Below are 22,885 nucleotides of genomic sequence, written 5' to 3'. Positions count from 1 at the left end.
AGGCAATCTCTCTTCTTCACTTTGCCCCTTCCCCTTCTACTAGGCTGTCTGTCTGTGTCATCCTGTTCACCTGGTGATGAGGGGCAAGGCCCCCTGTGCCCACCTGTTCTCAGCCATGGCCCGCCTGGCTCCTGCCCTCTGGAGTCTCTGCGTCACTGCCGTCTTGGTTACCTCAGCCACTCAAGGTAGGGAATGGGGCTGGGTGGGGGGGATGATGCTGTAATGAGAATGGTCCAAGGATCCCACTTGTCTGTTGCCTAGACCATGATGATAGGTGCATAAGAGATGGGGTCCTCGGTCCAGTGACTCTGACTTTCTGCCAATCCCTCTGAGGGTCAGGTGCTGGTCCTGAAATAGACAGCCAAGGCAGGAAGCTCTTGTGCCCTCTCATGCCATCCTTGCCCTCACTCTCCCCATCACACCACACCCTGGCCCTTGGGTGTCCTTGGCTCTGTCTTGCTCTTCCTCTCTCTGTGATTACATATCAGCAGCTCTCACTGGGAAGAAGGCTTAATTAAAGCGTGCCCGCTGACGTTTATTTAAAAACAACTAATTACCCAGCTCGGCCGGCACTGGCCCCAGGATCCCAAGTACATAGCAATTAGTACCCACCCACCCCGATTATCCAATTACTTTCCCAAAGGCATTGCTCTGCAGGGGTCAGGGGCCAGGCCATGAAATGGGGAGCAGAAAGCTTCCCATTTCCACCTTTGGTCCATTTCTCACATTCTGTCCCACCTCAAATCTTCACTCCTCCCTGACTCAATTTGTCTTTCCTTTGGGACCTCCCCACACACAATCTAGCCTTCCATCAAGTCCTCTTCCCCAGTAGCCCTAGCTCCGTCCCTTATCCCAGGACACTCCTCACACTGTCCCCTTGTCCTCCTGACCATTGTTGATGCCACCTCATGGTCTGGTGCCATCCTGCCAAGATTTCCACCACCCCAGGCCATCCAGGTCTACTGCCTAGCAGTCCCAGCCTGCCCCCCCTCCCCTGGCCCAGCTGAGCCCTCCCCGACTCTTCCCCAGGCCGAGTTGATGCTAAAATTAGAGGAGGAAGCAGATGGTACCAAGTGAAGCAGATTAAAAAATCTTTTCCCAGCCTAGCCCCAGAACATCCTTCCCTTTTTGCCCCCCATGTCTAGAGCTTCAGTACACAGCCCCTTGGAGCCTCCCCTTTTCTCACTATGGAGCTCCAAGATATTTAAGATAAGTCACCTGGTCTACAGGAGAGAAGAGAATGATAGGAGTGGGTGATAAAATGTTGTATGACTCCCCCCCATCAGGCATAAGACTCTCTCCAAGGGGTTCTAAGTGACTGGCTTAGTGTACCCCAAGTCATATCTCTCTTGGACCCTGTCCCACTGCTTCTTCATTGTTTGCACAACCCAGGGGCACCCACAATACCCACCCATCCATCCCTAGACTGACCCCTTCTTCTCTCCTTCCCTTCTATCTCTACTCCTTTAGAAGACTCCTACCAGTTTCCAGCCTTTATCTTCCTATTTCTGTATTTAATAAGTAAGTTCCCTGAAGCAGGTCCTCCAGCACTGGTCTTTGAGTCAAAAGCCTTAGGTACAAGTACCAGCTTTGCCATGGGCCAATGTGACTGCATGCAAATTACTTCTCTTTGGGTCTTAGCTTCCTCCTCTGTAAAACGAGGGGGTTGAACCAGATGGAAGTCTAAGGTCTTTGCCAACTCTAACATTCTGTGATTTTGTGACAACCCCCCCCAACCTCCTTTTGATCTCATTGCTGCTTTTTCTGTCTCACCTGAATTCCACATGCTAGCCTAGGCCCTCCCATCAAATTGGTCATTCTGCTGGGCCTACAGAAACAAACTGCATTTGAGTCCCTTCCCTCTGGCCTCAGTTTACTTTTCTGTAAAATCAAGAATTTATAAGGCTCCTTCTTTAACATTCCAGTTATTCCAAACACTAGGAGTGACATCTTATATCAGCCTGGCTCTAAATGCTTTTCAAAGCAATTTCTCATCCATTGAAAATAAAACTGATATGACCAGAGTCACATAACTAAGAAAGTGTTGAAGTTGGGAATTCCCCAGTCTTAGGTTTTGACTCACTTTCCTGCCTCACAGAAAGGACTTGATATTTAAGGTCTCAGAGAATTTGGATTTCAGTTCATAGCTTATGATCTTGGTAAAGTCAACTAACTTCTAGGGGACTCAGATTCTTTTTTTCTTTTTTTTAAAATATTTATTGCCTTTATTTAATATGAATAAACAATGTTATAAACTATAGGAGGAAGTTAGATCATATCCATCCTGAAAGGTCTTTTTTTTGTATCCTTCACTTTTGAAAATTTTCACTTTTTGTTTTGTTAGAAAGATTTTATTAATTTCGAGTTTTACAATTTTTCCCCTAATCTTGCTTCCCTCCCCCCCCCCACAACAGAAGAAAATCTGTTAGTCTTTACATTGTTTCCATGGTATACGCTGATCTAAGTTGAATGTGATGAGAGAGAAATCATATCCTTAACAATGAAAAATAAAGTATAAGAGATAGCAGAATTACATAATAAGGTAACGGATTTTTTTTCCTAAATTAAAAGGTTCTTTCTCAGGACAGATGGTATTCTCCATTGTAGATACCCCAAAATTGTCCCTGATTGTTGCACTGATGGAATGAGCAAGTCCATCAAAGTTGATCATCCACCTCCATGTTGCTGTTAGGGGATACAATGTTTTTCTGGTTCTGTTCATCTCACTCAGCATCAGTTCGTGCAAATCCCTCCAGCCTTCCCTGAATTCCCATCCCTCCTGGTTTCTAATAGAACAATAGTGTTCCATGACATACATATACCACAATTTGTTAAGCCATTCCCCAAATGAAGGACATTTACTTAATTTCCAATTTTTTCCACCACAAACAGGGCCACTATGAATATTTTTGTACAAGTAATGTTTTTACCCTTTTTCATAATCTCTTCAGGGTATAGACCCAGTAGTGGTATTACTGGATCAAAGGGTATGTACACTTTTGTTGCCCTTTGGGCATAATTCCAAATTGCTCTCCAGAAAGGTTGGATGAGGGACTCAGATTCTTAATCTGTAAAATGAAAGGGTTGATTTAGGTAAAGTTTCTGATCCCTTTCAGCTCTAAATTCAGTGATGAGCCTATGATTATATTCTCTCTACCATCACCATTCTCAACTCATTACCTTAGTCTAATCTAGGTGGAAAGAGGCCTAGGTTCCTTACTCCTGTGAAGTCTCAGGGAAGGTGTGGGGTAGGGATCAGGGAAGGGGAGAGCAAAGATAAAGGAGCTACTGCCCTATAATTTGGTAGAAGGGGCCCCTGGATCTAAATGTTTCCCTTCCTTTGACCCAAACCTTACAGGCCTGAGCCGGGCTGGGCTTCCCTTTGGCCTGATGCGCCGGGAGTTGGCATGTGAGGGCTACCCCATTGAACTCCGCTGCCCAGGAAGTGATGTCATCATGGTGGAGAATGCCAACTATGGACGCACAGATGACAAGATTTGTGATGCTGACCCCTTCCAGATGGAGAATGTGCAATGCTACTTGCCGGATGCCTTCAAGATCATGTCCCAGAGGTGAGAACTCTGCTGGGATTTGGGGGTTGAGGTGGGATGGGGGGAAAGCCATTCATTCAAAATTCATTCATTTATTTTTTCATTCAACATAAAAAGTCAAGTATCTATGGTGTCCAAAGTACTGTGCTGGCCACTGGGAGACATACTGTGTTTAGATAATATGTAGTCTCTGCCACCATGGAACCTGTAGTCTAGTAAGGGATGAAACACAACACTGCTAATTATGAGTCCATTAAGGAGATGAAAAACAACTTGCTTTGGAGATGCATTGGCAGCTAGATGATTTAGTGGATGGAGCACCAAGCCTGGAGTCAAGAAGACCTGTATTCAAATATGACTATAGACACTAACTAGCTGTGTGACCCTGGGCAAGTCACTTAACTCTGCTTCATTTTCTCATCTGAAAAATGAGCTAGAGAAGGAAATGGCAAACCATTTTCTGCAGTATCTCTCTCAAGAAAACCCCAAAGGGTTTTGTGACTCGAAGGGATCACAAAGAATCAGACACAGCTCAAAAATGACTGAACAGTTAACATGGGGATGCATGAGAGAGAAGATTTTTTTGTTTTGTTTTATTTTAACTGGGGAAAGCTTCCTAAACTTTCCTAAAGGAGATATTTGAGCTGAACTTTACAGATTGAACAGAAACTTAATAGGTTAAATGAGGAAGAAGAAGGAGGAAAAACACTTCATCAGTAGGAAACAACATAATTAAAAGCACAGGGGAATTTACAGATGATAGAAAAATAGTCTAGTTTGGTGAGGATATGGAGTTCAGGGAAGGGATATAAGACTGGAGATGGTAAAGTGGATCAAATTGTGGAAAGGATTGATTGCTGGGCAGAAGAATTTTAACTTATTTGGGAGGCAGTAGAGGGCCATTGAAGACTTTTGAGCTGAGGAGGGATATTTCCATTTCTATTCATAAAGAAGATTATTCCAGCTACAGAGGTCAGAGAATGAAGATGAAAAACTCATAGGAGATTACTCCTGCAGATACCCCAAGAGTGAGCTAAGATTCCAGAATTTCCTTCAGATGCTAGGGCCTCCTCAATAAAATCAAGCCTATAAATTTTTATTTTTTTTAGATTTTGCAAGGCAATGGGGTTAAGTGGCTTGCCCAAGGCCACATGGCTAGGTAATTATTAAGTGTCTGAGGTCGAATTTGAACTCAGGTACTACTGACTCCAAGGCCAGTACTCTATCCACTGTGCCACCTAGCCGCCCCAGCCTATAAAATGTTGCTGGGCTAACTTTTATTTCCTTTATTCATTCATAAACCCTGGTGCAATGTTTCTAAAATATCATTTTGACCATAGTTCCTCCCAGTTCAGAAGTGACCAGATGCATTGTGGGTGTATCACAGGGTACACCTATACATCTCAGGCCTCTCTCTTTGTACTCTCAATGATCTCATCAGCCTCCTGGGGTTTAATTAGCATCTCTATGCAGATGACTCACCAGTCTATATATTCAGTCCTGATCTTTATCCCAAATGCCAGTCTTGCACCACCAACTGGCTACTGGACAAACCCACAGAGTGTACATATCTCACACTCGTGCTCAAAACAGAACTCATTCTATTTCTACCCCACACCTCCATGTTTTTGCTAAAGATGCCACTATCCTTCTTGTCTCCCAGATTTTCATCATCCTTGACTCTGTCCCCTCTCTCACCCTTCCATATATAAATTAATACCAATGATGATCAATTCTGCCATTAAAGCAACTCTCCCATCCATCCTCTTTTTTTTTTTCCTAACATAGCTTTTAGCCTTCTTCATGTCTGACTAGACTATTGCAATACAATGATCTCTTTACTTCCAGGATTGAATCATTATTCCAAAAACACAAGTCTGATGGTGGCATTTCTGTACTCAAGAAATTTCACTGGCTCCCCAATGCCTCAAGGTTCACATTAAAAAATCATCAAACTGGGGGCGGCTAGGTGGCATAGTGGATAAAGCACCGACCCTGGAGTCAGGAGTACCTGGGTTCAAATCCAGGCTCAGACACTTAATAATTACCTAGGTGTGTGGCCTTAGGCAAGCCGCTTAACCCTATTTGCCTTGCAAAAAAACTTAAAAAAAATCATCAAACTGGCATCTAAAGAGTTTCAAAATCGGCGTTCCACCAATCTTCCCAGTTTTATTTTATATCATTTCTCTTAATTCACTTATCATTCTAGGCAGACTGACTTGTTAGTAGTTGCCCATATTAAACATTCCATCTCTCCTTTTATATTGGCTCTCCCCCATATCTGGAAGGCCAACCTTCTTCATGTTCAATTTTTAGACTAGCCCTGGGTTCCTTGAAAGCACAAGTCTGGTATTACTTGCAGCTTTTGTGATTGATTCCCAACCCTGTATCTCTCTCTCTCTCTCTCTCTCTCTCTCTCTCTCTCTCTCTCTCTCTCTCTCTCTCTCCCTCCTTCTCCTTCTCTTTCCTCTATCCCCCTCAGTCTTCCCTTCCCTTCTCTTTCCCTCTTTCTCTCCTCCCTTCTCTTTCTCCCTTTCTCTATCTCCCTCCTCCTTCCTGCTCTCTTCCTAGAATTTACATTGTATAACTTTATAAATACTCTGTATACTTCACATTTACACTTCTTGTATCACCTCCATAGGATGTAAGTTCCTTAGGGTGAGGAAGGTGGGGAAAAATTTGTATCTTTGTATCCCCAGAGCCTAAAACACAGTGTCTTGCAAGGAGTAGGCCTTATAATAAGTGTTAAATTAAATTGATCTGAATTGAATAGAATCTAATCCAAACTCTGCTGCCATTCAAGACCTTCCATAATTTTAATCCCACTCACTCTACACATGCATCCACTTCTCCAGTCAGGGTCCATACCTCACCAGACTCTTCTCACAAGCACCTGCCTGGGCCATCCCCCACTATCTCCCACCTCTGCACCTTTGTCTAACAGATTCCCTTGCTAGGCTTACCTTACCCTCTTTCCAATTCTCCCAATCATACTCACCTACCCCAGTTCCTATTTCTCTTAGGAGAAGGAGCCTTGATTGTTCTTTCTCTCGTTTGAATGCTTTCCCTCCTTATTTCTACCTCCTGGCTTTCCTTGCTGCTTTCAAGTCCCAACTAAAATCTCACCATCTACACTCACTAAGCCTTTCTCAATCCCTCTTAATCCTCTGTTGATTACTTCCTATTTATCCTGTAAGTGGTACAGTGGATAAAGCACCAGCCTTGGAGTCCCAAGAACCTGAGTTCAATTCTGACCTCAGATACTTCCTAGCTGTGTGACCTTGAGCTAGTCACTTAATCCTAATTGCCTCATATCCAGGGTCATCTCCAGTCTCCTTGATTCATATCTGACCATTGGACCCAGATGGCTCCAGAAAAGCAAGTGAGGCTGGTGACTGAACACAGCCCCCTCCCCCTCATTCAAATCCAATTCTTGTGCTTGTCGAAGCATCACCTCCCTCTGATGTCATGATCTTCTTCCAAAATGAAGGACAACCAACAAGAATAGCTTATTTGTATAGATCTGTTTGAATACCATCTCTATTACTTTATAGTAGTAGTTGTTCTTGTTCGGTTATTTCAATCCTGTCCAACTCTTCATGATCCCAAGAAAACCCTAATTGGGGTCTCAAAGAGCTGAACCTGAACGAAAAAAATGACTGAAGATGACAAAGATACTCCATTGGTTTATCATTGCCTTCTCTAGCTTACTTTAAAGATGAGGAAACTGAGGCAAACAATTATCTAAGGAGTAAGTGTCTGAGGCCTGATTTGAACTCAGGAAGTTGAGCCTGACTCCAGGTCTGGGCACTCTATTCATCTTGCTACCTAGGTGCTTATCCTTGAGGATGGGCATTATCGTTTGCCTGCTTTTATATTCTTAGGGCTTAGCACAGTGGCTAGCATGTGGTAGAGTTTGATGCTTTTTGAGTGATGGATTGACCAGTTGGTTGCCTTCCACTTAAGCAGAGAATTAAAGAACCTCACATTTGTAAGGATCTTCTAAGACTTTCGACTTTAACCAGCCAAATCGATTGATCAACAAATATTTATAAATCACTTACTATATTCCCTGGCAGTCTACTAAGTGTTTGGGGGGGAGAGTACAAAAACAAAAGTGAAATACTTGTAAACACACAAAAGAGATACAAGGTAAATGGGAGACAAGACTGCTAAGGGGATCAGAAAAAATGATGCAGAAGGTGCTGCTTGAACTGGACTTTGAAGAAGACTAGGAACTTTAAGAAGTGGAGGTGAGGAGAGGAAAGTCACCACCTCATTGACTCAGAGGCAGTAGAGAGTCTGTCATTTGCCTGGAATAATAAAAAGTCCTCATTTGGACTGGACTGTACAAGAAATGAAGGAAAATAACACTGTAACATAGAGCATGGAGTAAATGTCAGTTCCAAAAAAAAAAAAGAATTTATATTTGATCCTGGAGGTCATAGGGAGCCATGAGAGCTTAACATGGTCAGACCTACTATTGTTTGCAAACCTCTTTGGGGCAACTAGGTAGTGCAGTGGATAGAGCACTGGCCTTGGAATCAGGAGGACCTGAGTTCAAATACAGCTTCAGATGCTTGACACTTACTAGCTGAATATCCCTGGGTAAGTCACTTAATCCCATTGCCCCGACAAAAAAAAAACACACTGGCAGCTGTGTGGAAGATGAATTTAAACAGGGAGGGACTTGAAGCAAGGAGACTAAAAGGAAGGCTACTGCAGTAGTCCAGGAAACGTTAGTCAATAAGCAATTATTAGGCACCTGTTATTATTAGACCCTTACAGACACTGGGCTGAGGATTGCCAATTCAAGGAACTCATGATCTAATGGGAGAAACAACATGAAAACAAATGTATATGAACAAGCTGCAATCAGGATAAATTTGTTATTCAGTCATGTCTGACTCTTTGTGACCCTATTTGGGAATTTCTTGGCAACGACATTGGAGTGGTTTGCCATTTCTTTCTCCAGCTCATTATAACGATGAGAAAACTGATGCAAGCAGGGTTAAATGTCTAGGGCCACATTTGAACTCAGGTCTTCCTGACTCCAGGTGCAGCACTCTCTCTACTGAGTCACCTACCTACCTACTCGACAGAGTTTAAGTGACTTGCCCAAGGTCATACAGCTACTAAGCATCTGGCGGGGAGATTAGATTTGAACTCAGGTCTTCCCTTCTCTAGGCCTAGTGATCTATCTCCCTGAGCCATCTAGCTGCTGAGAGAAAGGAATTAAGAATGATATAGAGTTTATGAACTAGGGTGCCAGGAAGAATGGTTATATCCTTGACCAAAATAGGGAAATTAAGAACAAAAGTGTCAGACATTAGGCTAAGGGCCTTACAAATATTATCTCATTTGCTCAAATATCTTATTTCAATGGGTATTTTTTGGCGGGGGGAGATAAGATATGCTCTGAACCTTTGGAGTTTAGGAGACCTATGGGACATCCAATTGAAAATGTCAACTAAGCAGTTGGTGATATAGGATTGTAGCTCAGGAGAGAGACTAGGTTGGGATATCTAGATCTGAAAAACATTCGCATAGAGATGATAGTTAAACCAAAGGGAGCTGATGAGGTCAGAGGACCAACAGAGAGAAAAGGGCTTAGCATAGAATCTTGGGGGGACAGCCACAGTTAGGAGATGTCTCAGGGATGCAGTCCCAGCCAAACTGTCTGAGAAATGCTTGATGGAATAGTCAAGCTCCTACCAGAACAGGACAGAAGCCCCCCTACAACATCTCAGAAAAATGGGGAAGCTTCTGTTAAGGGACTCCAGTGCCATTGCACTTTGGAACTGAGCTCCAAAGTCTAGTGGACATTCTTCTCTAATAGCTTGGTGCCTAAGTCACTTCTTCATATCTGACCCATAAACAGGGTGTGCTGGAGCCAGCTCAAGCCCTGATCTGTAGCATTTGCTGATTTTCAAGATACAGATACTCACACTGAAAATGGACAATGATATTCTCAAGTTTGAGCCACATTGTTTAAGACTATTTTATGGAGAGCAAGTACTCACAGGGTCATAAGAAAAAGCGATACAAGGTCTCTCTTAAGAACTTTGGAATTGATTACATGACATGGGAGACATTGGCACAGGACCACCCAGCAAGGTGTGCCCTCATCAGAGAGGGGGTTGCTCCTCTAAGAGCAAGGGCAGGATTGAGGTAGCTCAAAGAAAATGTGAGATGTACAATTTGAGAAGACCCATCCGAGGTGTTCATATGAAATATTTGTGCCTATCCTGTGGTAGAACATTCCAAGCTTATATTGATCTGATCCTCCACTGTCTCATGCACTGTACCTTGTCTCTAACATATCATTTTGGTCCTCTTTCAGAATAAAGGATAAGAACCAACCTATTATGTGCAGGTACTCTGTTAAGCACTTCACAATTATCTCATTTGAACCTCACAATTACTCTCAATTTATAGATAAGGAAATTGAGGCAAATTCACAGGATCATATAACTAGTATGTTATCTGTTGCCAGATTTGAACCCAGTTTTCCTAACTCCCAGTCCAGGGGTCTATCCACCGTGCTATCTAAGGAATAACGTCTCACATTTCTATAGCATTTTAAAGTTTACAGATCACTTTTCTCACAACTCTCAGAGACTAGCACTGCAAGATATTTTTCCCATTTCATAGATGAGGAGAAGCTCGGAGAGGTTAGCTTTTCCACGGTCACATAATTTATCATTAAGTGTCAGTATCAGGATTCAAACTCAGGTCTACCTTTTTTTTTAATTTTTAATTTTTATTTATTTTTCCAATTTCATGCAAAGGTAGTTTTCAAAAATCATTTTTTCTAAGGTTTTGAGTTTCACATTTTTCTCCCTTCCTTTCTCTCTTCCCCCACCCCTGTCAGAGAGTAATACAATAGGTTATACATATATTTTTTTTTCTATTCTTTTCTTTTTTTTTGGTTTTTGCAAGGCAGTGGGGTTAAGTGACTTCCCCAAGGTCACACAGGTAATTATTAAGTGTCTGAGATCAAATTTGAACTCAGGTCCTCCTGATTCCAGGGCTGGCACTCTATCCACTGCATCACCTAGCTGCCCCCAGGTTATACATATATAACCATGTTAAACATATTTCCATATTAATCATATTGTGAAAGAAAAATCAAAACAAAAAGGAAAAAAACCATAAGGGGGAAAAACCCATGCAACAAAAAACAAATTTTAAAAATTGAAAATAGTGTGCTTTGGTCTCCTTTCAGACTCTATGATTCCTTCTCTGGATTTGTATGGTATTTCCCATCACAAGTCCTTTAGAATTGTTTTTGATTGTCAAACTGTTGAGATGAGCAAATCCATCATAGTTGATCACCACACAATGTGGCTATTAATGTGTACAATGTTCTGGTTCTGCTCACTTCACTCAGCATCGGTTCATGCAAGTCTTTCAGGTTTATCTTTATTTTAAATTCAGTATTTTCCCCTAGCATCCCATGCTTCTTATTACAGAAAGTTTGCAGGCTTTTTAATTTGTTTTTGTAGATGTTCTAAAACATTTTATTTTTTAAAGACAACAATAATTTATATCACTAAACAAACCAGAAAGTTTAATGAACTTCTCCCCAAACCCCAATGCTGAGCACAATTATTAGCTAAGAAAGATGGTCCATGGCTCCATACTACTCTCCTTGCCTGGTTCCAATTGGATGCTACAGAGCTCATCGTTCAGTGAGGTTGTCTCCAAGCCTTCCCCTGAGGAGTGAATTCTTACTTCTCCAACCTACCTCTGACCTAGTCTTCCCCCAAGCTTGGAAACAACTCTACAATTATCACTATAAAAAAGAGTCCCTGGACCCCTGAAGACCCAGTCAGTGTGCAAGGCTAAATAACCCTTTACATAAAGGCTCGAGAACCTCCTTCTTGGTATTAGCAAAAGGTAAACAGACATACTGAAAACCTTGAAAATATAGAAATAGTCTAATGAATATGGTCACCTCAAAAATCACACACTAATAGGAGAGATGAGATTTACACATTCAATGATCTAGTTGGCGCAGAGGCAGAAAGTGTTTCTGCCTCAGAGTTCAAGAGTGATCCTGCCACAGCTCTCCCCCACCCTGGCTTCACCTACCACTTGGGTCCTAATCCTCTCCCTGGAGTAGTCTCCTATTTTTTTCTTCCACTTAGGCCAAGAGACAAGGAGAGAGTCCCCTTCTCTATCCTGCCCCTCACCACAGCCTTCTATCTCTTGTCTCTCCACAGGTGTAACAACAGAACCCAGTGTGTGGTGGTGGCCGGTTCTGACGCCTTCCCAGATCCCTGTCCTGGAACCTACAAGTACCTGGAGGTGCAGTACGACTGTGTCCCCTACAGTGAGTCACCTTGTTCCTCGCACGGACACGGGCCCCCAACTACCCCCACACACACACCGAGTGAGGAGATGACACCTGTGTCCCCATGAAGCCTGGGTGGGAACAAGGAAGGAGGCTCAGGACACTAGGGGACAGACTTTGTCTCTTCCTACTTTCTCACCCTGAGACCCTCACACTCTCCTCCCCTCAAGCATTGTCACACTCCCTCTATCATACACCATCTTTCTCTCACGTTTTCTTGTTTTTCTTTCACCCTTTTTCCTATCTATCCTCCACTCTATCATTCACAATCATCTCTCTCCCTGAGTATTCTACTCACACCCCAAATCCATCTCCTGTCTTTCCCTCATACCTTCTCTTCATTCTCAAACCCTCCTATCTTTCATTATACCTTCATCTGCTCCTCCTGGCACCCTCACATTCACCTCTCACACAGTCACACTTATGTGGCCCCAGAATTTGATCTTTGTGCCCTTATTCCTTTGGTTCCCCCACATTATAGGATCTGCCTGCCAAGGTCTGTAGGCTCTTGGGCCAGAGGGGATGGCTAATACCAAACCCCAGGGGGTGAGTGAGGTCAATACATCTTCAAAGAGAATCACTTCTCCTTTCAATCTGCCTTTCCATCTCCACAACGGGCTTCCTGTTTATTTAGGAAGTTCTACCATGTTTTAATTGGGAGTGGCCATTGGAGAACCCTTGGAGGTCACAAGGGGGGGATTTAAGGAGCCAGTAGTTCAGCTGTAATACACCCTTCGGAGGGGAGCTGGGGAACGGGTTTCTTCTCCTCCTCGGTTACTCTCCCCTCCCCTGCCACCACCATTTCCCTTCTTTCCTGCTCCCCTTCTTTCCTTCCCCTCAGCCTTATCCCCATCCCCAGCTTCTAATAGTCAATTTGGAAGCAAGGACTTGGGGGGAGGTGGAAAAGGAGAAGTGAGGGCCCCCAGTATGTATGTTTTGGGGGTAGGGGAAGGGTAGAGGGAGCAGGAGGCCCTGATAATTCCCTCCCCATGCCCTATCCCCACCCACTTTAATTTCTTCTCACAGGTGGCCGCCCATGCTGAGGGAAATCGCTAATGTGCTTCCTTAACTTTCTCCTTTGACTCCTCATCCTTTCCTTTCAGCACCCAAGGCCTCTATCCAGTTATCACCTAAGGGGAAAGTTCCTCTCTCCTCGTTGAAGCCCTCCCCCCACACAGCACTGGGGCAAGCTCTCCATCCCTGCCCCCACCTCCAATTCACCCACTGATGATGGGATAGTAGAGAATATAGATAGCAGTCAATGCATAAATCACTGAAAAGACAGTGCAAATATTGTTATACCCCTGTTACCCAGGCAAAAAAAAGTAGGCTGACAAAGATCCTAGGGTCAGAGTGGACTTTATAAGGCAAAGAGAAGGGGCAAGAATAAAGTTAAAGGGTCTTAGTCCACGTTAAATTCTGGGTAGTTGGGATGTTGAACCTCTAGGTCTGGCCCTGATCTCCACAAGTTGAGAGGAATGAAGGAAGAGCTTGGAGAAAGACCAAGTAAGAGATGGACTAAGAAAGTCATTGAGTCCTGTGCATAGTCCTGTCCTAGGCTTGGTGAACACACAGAAGATGGGTAGGACATAATCCCTACTCACCAGGAGTCTTTGATCTGTTCTGTCCTTGAAGGTCCAAGAAGGACCCACAAGACTTACCAGTAATATAATTTAACTGTATAGAGATTGTATGTGAGCACTTACCCTCAAAGCCAATCAGGAAGAATATAAACTCTTCCTGTACTCAGAATTAGAACAAGAAATGGGCTGAAATGGCAGAAAGGACAAAGACATAAGGAAGGATGGAAGGGCTGGGAGGAATCAGGACCCTGAGGCTTGTTCGGGTTTCACTTGTTTTCCTTAGAGAAACAGAACAAGGAGACCATCCTGGGAGAGGCTTGAAGAATTGTCCAAAGGGTAGAGCAGTTACAGAGGAGGCCAGAGAGTAGAGGCAGGGGAAAATAAGAGCAGGATGGAAATGGTGTCCATCCAACTACCTTCCCCTAGGGAGCAGAGATGGGGGACCCCAGTGCTGCTGTGGAAGCCTCTCAAAGAGGTCTGGGGTGGGCTGCGGGTAGAGGCTGGGGGAAGGGGGAGGGACCCCATGGAAGACACCCAACTAACAGCCACTTTGCTTTGCAGCTGAGTGCAGTCTAACCCCTCACCCCCTTCCTCCCCCAGGTGCCTGCTGGGTCACGGGCAGGTGTGTGCGTGTGGAGCACCCAGCTCCTTGGTTAGGCAAGCTTGGCTAGGGAAATCTGAGTTTCAGTCACCCCGGCAGGGAGAGTGTCTGTTACCACCCCACGTCCCTCCCTCCTCTTCCCCCAGACCTCACTGTCTCTCCACCAGTTTGTCTGGTATTTTGTTTCTCTCCATCTGTCTCTCCCTCCATCTCTATCCCTCTCTGTGTATAAACTGACCCACTCTTGATCTTTGTGTGTATTTTCCTCTCCATCTTTGCCCGTCTCTGTGTGTGTGAACACTTTACAAACTTTCAAACACTATATAAATGTTATTATTATTATTACTATTATTATTATTATTATTGTGCTATTTTGCTATCTGTGTCTTTCTCTGTTTGATTTTCTCTTCCTGTGTTTATTCTGCGTGGATTAGAGGGGGTTACTTCAACTTGGAAGGGCAATGAGTGAGGGAGCATAGGAAAGGAGAGGTTGATTCCCTTGAATAGGGGATCTGAGCCAGAACTGGAACAAGAGATGGCTGGAGGTAGAGAGGCAGGAAGGACAAAGGAAGACCTGAGGAAGGGCAGAAGGGCTGGGAGGAATCGGGAACAATGGGCCCTATTCCTCCCTGGTCCCCCAGAGAAAGGAGAGGGTGCCAATAGTGGGCCAAGAAGCCTTGGCCAATGGCTCTTCCTCACACCCCTCTCGGCCCGCCCCACCCAGGCTCTGTGGGCCAAGCTTCTCTTTTAGGAAGGCAGCCCAGACCCTTCAACTGAGGGTTCAGTGTGAAGCTGCAGCCTCCCAGCTGGAGCTCCCAGCTCCAGTCTCCCCTCTGTCCGTCTCTCCATGTCTCTCTTCCTTGCTTCCTTCTGTCTCTTTGTCTCTGCTCCCTTTGCTCTCAATTGCCTGGGTGTTTCTCCTTCTCCCTCTGTCTCCCTCCTTTTCTGTGCCTGTCCCTGTCATTAGGCCCTCTGTCTTCCTCTCTCGCCAAGTCTATCTGTGTCTGTCTCTCTAGACACTCCCCCAGCCCCCCCACTTGCCCCAATGGAAGGGATTTGGAGGGAGGAGGGGGCGGCCGAGTGGTGAGAAGGGGTTGGGGAAGCAGGTGTGAGGAAGGAAAAGGAGAAGGGGATGCATTGCCAGAAAAGAAACAAAAAGCAATTTAATCTCTTTTTTTTTCTCTTTTTTTCTTGCACCCTTTTTCAATTGTTTTTCTCTCTCTCTTCCGATGCTTAAAGTAGAAGTGGAGCAGAAAGGTAAACGCACTGTTACCAATGCTAACCCCTAACTCACATTTTGTTCTCCCCGTGCCTATACTTAATGTGACCCCCCACTCCTGCCCCTTTCTCCTGGCTCTTCCTCCGCCCCCCCACCCTCCCCATCCTCACCTTCTCCTTCCTCCCCTCTTCCCCTCCAAATCAAGTCGATGCTCTCCGACCCTGGTGCCCCCTGCCAGGTTGGGGCAGCCCCCCCTGTGCCAGCCAAGGGCTCTTCTGCCCACCCGACAACCCCACGGAGGGGCTTCTCTCTGAGGTCCGGACTCTTCTCTCTGTCTGTCTCTCTCTCTCTGTCTCTCTGTGTGTCTTTCTTTTTCTTTCTCTCTCTCTCTTTCTTTCTCTTTCTCTCACCTAGTCCTTGACCCCTGTCAGGGACCTGACAGCCTCTCATGCCTCTTTTTGCCTCCTTCAGGGGAAATATGTAAGCAACCAGGGCTAGTTTGTTTGGGGAGTAGGGGGGCATGCACCTCACTCTCTCTCCCCAAACTGCCCAACCCAACTTGCCCCAAGACTTCCTTCCCTCTCTCCCCCCACTGGGGGTCATTTATCTCCTTCTTTCCTTTGCCTTCTCTGGATTTGGGTTTGGGTTGGGGGGAGGGAGGGCAGGGAAGGAAAAAGGGGTTCATTTTCCTTTGGGGGAGCTGATTTTCCCACTGGCTTCTGACAGCTATTGAAGCTCTCTTCTCACTTTGGAGTTTCCAAGGCAAAGAGGTGTTTTGGAGAATGGAGTACCAGTCCTCCCCATCACCCCCACCCTTGCCTTGCTCTGCCCTTCCAAGTCAGGTGAACCGAGAGACCTGGGAGAGTGTCCTGCAGTAGAAGGGATTCTGGGGAAGGCGGGGTGGGGGGGCCTGGAGGTGTGTGTGTCTGTGTGTGTGTGTGTGTGTGTGTGTGCGTGTGTGTGTGTGTGTGTGTATGGAATGGGAGTGGGGGTGGGACTTTCTGTTTTTTCCATACTTGCCAAGCTGCAGTCAGGGTTTCTTCTGGGCTGTTGTGGTTAGAGGGCCAGAGGAGAGTGGGGGTTCAGGGGAGGGGTGCTTCCAGAAGTACCGTAATTTCAAGTCTATATATAAATATATATCTTCTTCTCCATTAGAGAAAAGAAATTGGGGGAGTGTTCATTGTGGGCAGGCCAGAGTCCTGACCTCAGGTTCCTTTGAAAGACATGGTGGGGGGGGCAGGTAGGGAAAATAGTGACTCTTCCTCAGAGTTTTACAAATGGCAAATCTGAAATACATCTGCAAGAGATAAGGAGCTGGGTAACATCACCATCAATGACCCTTTTGTCCTGAAATTACGGTACATGGAGTATCCCTGTTATGAGGAAGGGGGATATTACTGAGCTGTTCTCCTACCCCTCCCTTTCCTCTTCCCCATCTGTAGGAGACCTGGGCAGTCAGACCTTCTGGGTCCCTGCTCCATCCCTCCTCTCTCACCCTTTCTCTTTCCTTGAGTCTCTCTTCCTCCTGGCACCCCGACGCTCTCCTTGCAGGCACAGCTTGGACACACCGGCTCTGGATTATTCTCTCTCCTGGTTTTGGGGAAGGGTGATATATTGATGGATGAACATACCCATAGGAGCAACCACTATGGTTGTGGTTAAGGGCCAAACTCATGAGTATAGACCCTGCTCTTCCCTCCCCTTTTGGCACCCCCTTCCCCCAGTATTACTGCTAACAATTTATTCTTCCTTCCCCCTCTGCCAGGTCAGGCTCCAAGACCCTGTGTTGTCCCCACCACCACTACCACCACCACCACCACCACTACCACCACCATACCACATATGCAGCCAACCCCCACTCACCTGGCAGAGAAAGCCCAGCATGAAAAAGGGGGAAACTGAGGCACAAGGGGGTAGGGGAAGGAGTCATCACTCTCAACCAGGTGACAGCCTGAGCTAATACCAGAAAAGGATGGGCAAAGAACCTAAAGTATATATGCCAGAGTTGACTGGCAGAAGTTCTGGGAGGCATGGAGAGAAGGATATAGGTAAAAATGGACAGATGGATGGATGAAGAGCCCTGGGACCATTGGTGTGCACCTACTTTCCTTCCCAGAGCTGGTCTCTTAAACTAAGCCAAAATTCCCTTGAGGAAATGCCTGTGGTGTCACCCACCCTCACTCAGAGCCCTACATGGGTTCCAGAGAATCCCCATTCCAAAGGGAAGCAGTGCCTATTGGATGGTAAGTTTCCATGTTCCTTCATTACCTTTGTGCCTCGGTTTCCCCTCAGCCTGTTTACATGGGAGAAGCTTCTGCCTGCTTCATGCTTTGGGGCCCTCTTGAGGATCTCCAAGAAACTGGGGAAGGAGTTGAACCCTAGGCAAATTCTGTGTGTCTCATGCATGAACTCCCCAAGTTAACTAGGACCCCTGAGAGGCAATGGCTACCTGCTGCTGCCCTTTCAGGTCAATGTCCAAGAGGAGCTCTGAGACACTCCCTTCCCTTCCCTGTGCCCACTACTAGGCCAGCAGCTTCAGAAAGCAGCTGAGTGAAAGCAGAGAATTCACTTCAGACCCCCCCCCCCCCAGGACTCCATCTCCCTGTGCCTCTCCCTCTCCCTCATGGCCTTGGTTTCAGGTGGGGCAGAGACTGGGGAGGGTTAAGATTTCCTGAACCACATAACTGTGTTGCATTCAATTGCCTGTAGTCCCTGAAATGAGGGAGATAAAACAAATCAGCTTCAATTGTAAAGGGGAATACTAGAAATATATTGTGGTTCAGAGGCAAATTAAAAACTGCTATTGTGTGAAGGGGAGAATAGGAACTCTCCTGAATAATAATGAAAACAAAATAGGTGTTAATGGGGGGAAACATTGTAAAGGTAAAGGAAATAATTAGGGTTGGAACCCTTGAATTTGAATTTTTGATTTACCACCCTGTGACCCTGAGATAGGTCCATAACCTTGTTGGATCTCATGCTCCTCTGTTAGGATTAGAGTAAGTGTTCCTATGTCTTGGACCCCTTTGGCCGGATGGTCACAACCTACAAAGCCCTTCTAGGAATATTCATTTTTTTTCCCCTTCTAGAATCATAACTGAAGATTTTCACATTAGTGAAAATAAAGATGTTCTTTTCCCCCATCCAAATTCACAGACCTTTTAGAATCTATCCCTAGTCCCCTGCCCTTGAGGGTTCGCAGACCCCAGATTAAGAAGCCCTGCCCTAGAAGAGGGTCACTACCCATTCTAAATTCTACGATCCCCAACTGATCATCATTATCCTGTGACTGAGCTTTTTTAATAGGGGTGAGACTAGAAATTGTGGGAAAGAGGAGAAGCCACCCATGTGGGGGTGGGAATGGGGGCGGGGCGGGAAACTGATCCTCATCCTACCAAGAAGTCAGGACCAGCACTTCGTGATGGGCAGAGGCTGAATCCCCTCCAGGCCAGTCCTCGGGGGGTGAGCAGGGAGGGGCAGGGCCGAATGGACACAGAGATGCAGTCGAGGTTTTCCTCCTTTTCAGGGAATGGGGGGGGTGGGGCGGGGCCCCCACCTTTCTGACACCAACGCTGCCTTGATCCCTCTTCCCGAGCCCGGGACGGCCCCAGGTAAATCGGGGGGCGGGGGAGGGAGAGGGGGGCCGGTGGTTGGGGGGGGGGCCCTATCTTCATTCTAGATTCTCGTCCCCTCCCTCGTCCCCTCCTGGCCGGACCTGGGATTGCACCCGAGTAATCCTGGGCGGGCCTAGATTCTGGAGTGAATTCTCTGCTCGCCCCCTCCAACCTCTCTCTCTCTCTCTCTCTCTCTCTCTCTCTCTCTCTCTCTCTCTATCTCTCTCTCTCTCCCTCCTGACCTCCCTCTCTCCCTCTCTCCCTCTCTCTCTCTCTCTCTCTCTCTCTCTCTCTCTCTCTCCTTCCGCCAGCATTATTAACCTTTTCTCCCCAGGCTCTCTCGGGCTCACCTCGGACCCAGGATTGGCGCCGCCGCCCCCTCCCCTTCCTTGTCTCTCTTCTCCGCCGCATAGCTGTCCTTTGCCCTTTCCCCCCTCCCCTCCCTGCCTCCTCCCTCGTCTCCTCGCCAGTCCTCCCCCCCATGTGCACGAGTGCCAGTGTCTGTTGCTGAAATGATCGTGTAGTGACCCCCCTAGTGAAACCTTACCAGCAGGAGGGTGAGGGGAGCCGCCCCTCCCCCGCTCCTCCCGGCCCCTCCTAGGCTGGAACTTGCCCCCAGGGAATCCTCTTCCTTGCTCTTTATTGTGTGGGGGAAGACTGGGCATCATCATCATCACCATCTACATCATTATAACCATCACTGGAAGAGCTGATACCCCTTCCCCTGCCCCCTGGCGGGGCGAGGTCTTGACAGTACTACTGGTGAGAAGGAGCCCTCCACACTACCCGTGGTGTGAGGGACCCCTCAACACCACCTCTGGTCCGGGAGGACCCTAGACAGTGTCCATGGTATGGGGGAGTCTCTCAGCAACACCACTGGTGAACCCCTTCAGGTTTTCCAGGCAGAGAAAGTGGGGCACAGTCTTTCCCAGTGGAGGAGAGTATGTGAGTCCTCTAAAACACTCCTGGAAACAGGAATATTGATTGACTTTCCTGAAGGAAAAACCTAAAGGCACAAAGTGGGGAGTGGGTAAAAAAAATCAGAGGAATATATATGCCCCCAATTTCAGTTATGCTATGAACACTTAGGGGAGGTATCAAAGCAAACCCTTTATCCAGGGCCAGTGTAGTCTCTTTATCTTCTGCATAGAAAAAAGAAAGGTATATTCCCATACACTAACCAGGTCTTGACTCTTACCACTCTCAGCTTCCAGAGGTAACCTCTCTAGGGCAGGGAACAGCAAGGGAGGTACCCCATCCCCACCCCAGAAACTCCTTTCCCATCACCAGTCCCACCAAGCAACCGTGACTGCAGCTGCAGGAGGGGAGACCTGCCTTTTAACCTGGCCTCCTATGATCGATTCCTCCTTTCTCCTTTCTCTTTCTCTTTCTCTCTCTTTCTCTCTCTCTCCCTGTGCCTTCTCTTTACCCCCTTACCTCCCCTATCCTGCCTGCCCCTGGCCCAGTCTTCGTGTGCCCTGGGACTCTTCAGAAGGTGCTGGAAGCCACATCTACACATGAGTCAGAGCACCAATCAGGGGCATGGTGCAAGGACCCACTACAAGCTGGGGACCGCATCTATGTGATGCCATGGATCCCCTACCGAACAGACACACTGACCGAATATGCATCATGGGAGGATTATGTGGCTGCCCGCCACACCACCACCTACCGCCTACCCAACCGTGTGGATGGCACAGGCTTTGTGGTCTATGATGGTGCTGTCTTCTACAATAAGGAACGAACTCGAAACATTGTCAAGTATGACCTACGGACGCGTATCAAGAGTGGGGAGACGGTGATCAACACTGCTAACTACCATGATACCTCACCCTATCGTTGGGGGGGAAAGACAGATATTGACCTTGCAGTGGACGAGAATGGGCTGTGGGTCATTTATGCCACAGAAAGCAACAATGGGCGGTTGGTAGTCAGCCAGCTCAATCCCTACACCCTGCGATTTGAGGGTACTTGGGAGACAGGCTATGACAAGCGATCAGCCTCCAATGCCTTCATGGTTTGTGGTGTCCTCTACGTGTTGCGCTCCGTGTATGTGGATGATGACAGTGAGGCTGCTGGCAACCGAGTCGACTATGCCTTCAACACTAATGCCAACCGAGAAGAACCCGTCAGCTTGGCATTTCCCAACCCTTACCAGTTTGTCTCCTCAGTTGATTACAATCCCCGTGACAACCAGCTTTATGTGTGGAACAACTACTTTGTGGTGCGCTACAGTCTTGAGTTTGGACCACCAGACCCCAGTGCTGGTAAGGGTAACCTCTGACCCAGGCTTGGCTGAGTCATTGATACTCCTTTGGTCTTAGACTCAGTAACAGGAATGATAATCTTTGACTTCATTTTCAATACTTCCACCATCTTAAGTATAGTCAGATTCTAGAAAAGGGACCTTAGGGATCATCTAGTTCAATTTTCTTTTTTTCATAGATAAGGAAACTGAGGATCAGGTTGAGTAACTTGACCAAAATGATGCTAAATAGAAGAGCCAGGATTTTAAACAACTGCTTTTTCCACACGGCATGACTTTGGGGTCTATCTCGTGTGGGATTCCAGAAGTCATTCATTAGATTCTAGGAATAAGGAGGTGATTTGTCTCCCTACTCTATCCTGGTTGAATCAGACCACATCTGATGTACTGTGGTCCTGGAGACTATATTCAGGGAGGATGTGAATAAGCTGGAGCATCCCAAGAAGGGTAACCAGATAGCGAAGGGCCTCAGATCTGTGTCATTTGTATGGGTAAGACCTGTCCTAACTGTTGTGCTAAAGTTGTGGAAAGACTGGCCACACTAGATGTGGAGGGAAGTAAGGATCTTCAGGGGGCCAAAACATTTCCTGGACTTATCAGGAGACACAGTAGCAAAATGGTTATGAATGGGGTGATTTGGAATACCAGGGTAAGATGTGTCTGAGGATGGGATATAGTGCTCAGAAAGGTCCAACTCTAACATTCTCTCTCACCCTACTAAAATATAGGCCCAGCCACTTTACCTCCCCTCAGCACGACCACTACAGCCCGACCCACCCCGTTGACAAGCACAGCCTCACCTGCTGCTACCACACCACTCCGCCGAGCACCCCTCACTACCCATCCTGTGGGTGCCATCAATCAACTAGGACCTGATGTACCACCTGCTACAGCCCCAGCCCCTAGTACTCGAAGACCCCCGGCCCCCAATCTGCATGTGTCACCTGAGCTATTCTGTGAGCCCCGGGAGGTTCGGAGAGTCCAATGGCCAGCCACCCAGCAAGGCATGTTGGTAGAAAGGCCTTGCCCTAAGGGCACAAGAGGTGAGTCAGTTCTGGATGCTAGGGTGACCTCTTCCCCTTGAGTGGAAAGGGTAAATAGAAAATGTCAACATCCAACTGTCCATCTGCTTCCTACAACTTTGTTCCTTTGTCTCTCTTTTTTTGTTCTTCCATTTCCCCTTCTCCTGTCTCTTCCCATCCATTTGGTTCTAAACCTTATTTTGGTTTTTCCTGCTCTCTCATCTTTTGATCCTCTCCCATTTTTTCTTATCACTATCTCCTCACTTCCCCATCTTTCATTTATTTTTTTCTCACCTATTCATTCTTCCCTCCCATTTGTCTCTTCCTATCTTTGTTCATATTTATAGGAATCGCTTCCTTCCAGTGTCTACCAGCCCTGGGACTTTGGAACCCCCGAGGCCCAGATCTCAGCAACTGTACGTCCCCCTGGGTCAACCAGGTGGCCCAGAAGGTACCAGTAGTTGCTCCTACTCCATCGTACCTTGAGGCATTGAGTCATAGGGATGGGAAGGGTCTGATGGGAGATTGAATGTGAGAGGGAGCTCCTAGGTTACTGGAGAGACATAGAAAAGAGGGACTGGGTAGGGGAATGAGTGAGGAACTGGAATAATGAGAAAAGAGAGAAAAACTGATCCTTGCAAGGGCTACGAGGACAAAATCTGGGCAAGGA

The 22,885-nt window shown here is 46.6% G+C and overlaps 1 protein-coding gene across 7 annotated transcripts in view; it reads left to right on the top strand.

The window, feature by feature from the left end:
- The window catches only part of ADGRL1 (adhesion G protein-coupled receptor L1), a 63,237-nt gene that overhangs the window by 27,852 nt on the left and 12,500 nt on the right, over positions 1 to 22,885 (top strand). For 5 of the 7 annotated variants that reach the window (XM_074203614.1, XM_074203613.1, XM_074203616.1 and 2 more), the window contains 6 exons: positions 44 to 185; positions 3,359 to 3,572; positions 11,780 to 11,889; positions 20,394 to 21,194; positions 21,922 to 22,236; positions 22,563 to 22,666. In XM_074203614.1, coding sequence (XP_074059715.1) covers positions 77 to 185; positions 3,359 to 3,572; positions 11,780 to 11,889; positions 20,394 to 21,194; positions 21,922 to 22,236; positions 22,563 to 22,666 — 1,653 coding nt within the window. In that variant the 5' untranslated portion in view covers positions 44 to 76. Of the gene's footprint in view, positions 1 to 43; positions 186 to 3,358; positions 3,573 to 11,779; positions 11,890 to 15,336; positions 15,352 to 18,862; positions 18,925 to 20,393; positions 21,195 to 21,921; positions 22,237 to 22,562; positions 22,667 to 22,885 lie in introns of those variants that run through there. The other 2 variants (XM_074203619.1, XM_074203618.1) reach the window with 2 other exon arrangements.

This window comes from Macrotis lagotis, chromosome X (assembly GCF_037893015.1).
Source record: "Macrotis lagotis isolate mMagLag1 chromosome X, bilby.v1.9.chrom.fasta, whole genome shotgun sequence".
Classification (NCBI taxonomy): Eukaryota; Metazoa; Chordata; class Mammalia; order Peramelemorphia; family Peramelidae; genus Macrotis; species Macrotis lagotis.
The sequence above is the reverse complement of the archived record's forward strand: the minus strand, read 5'-3'. Positions and strand labels throughout refer to the sequence as shown.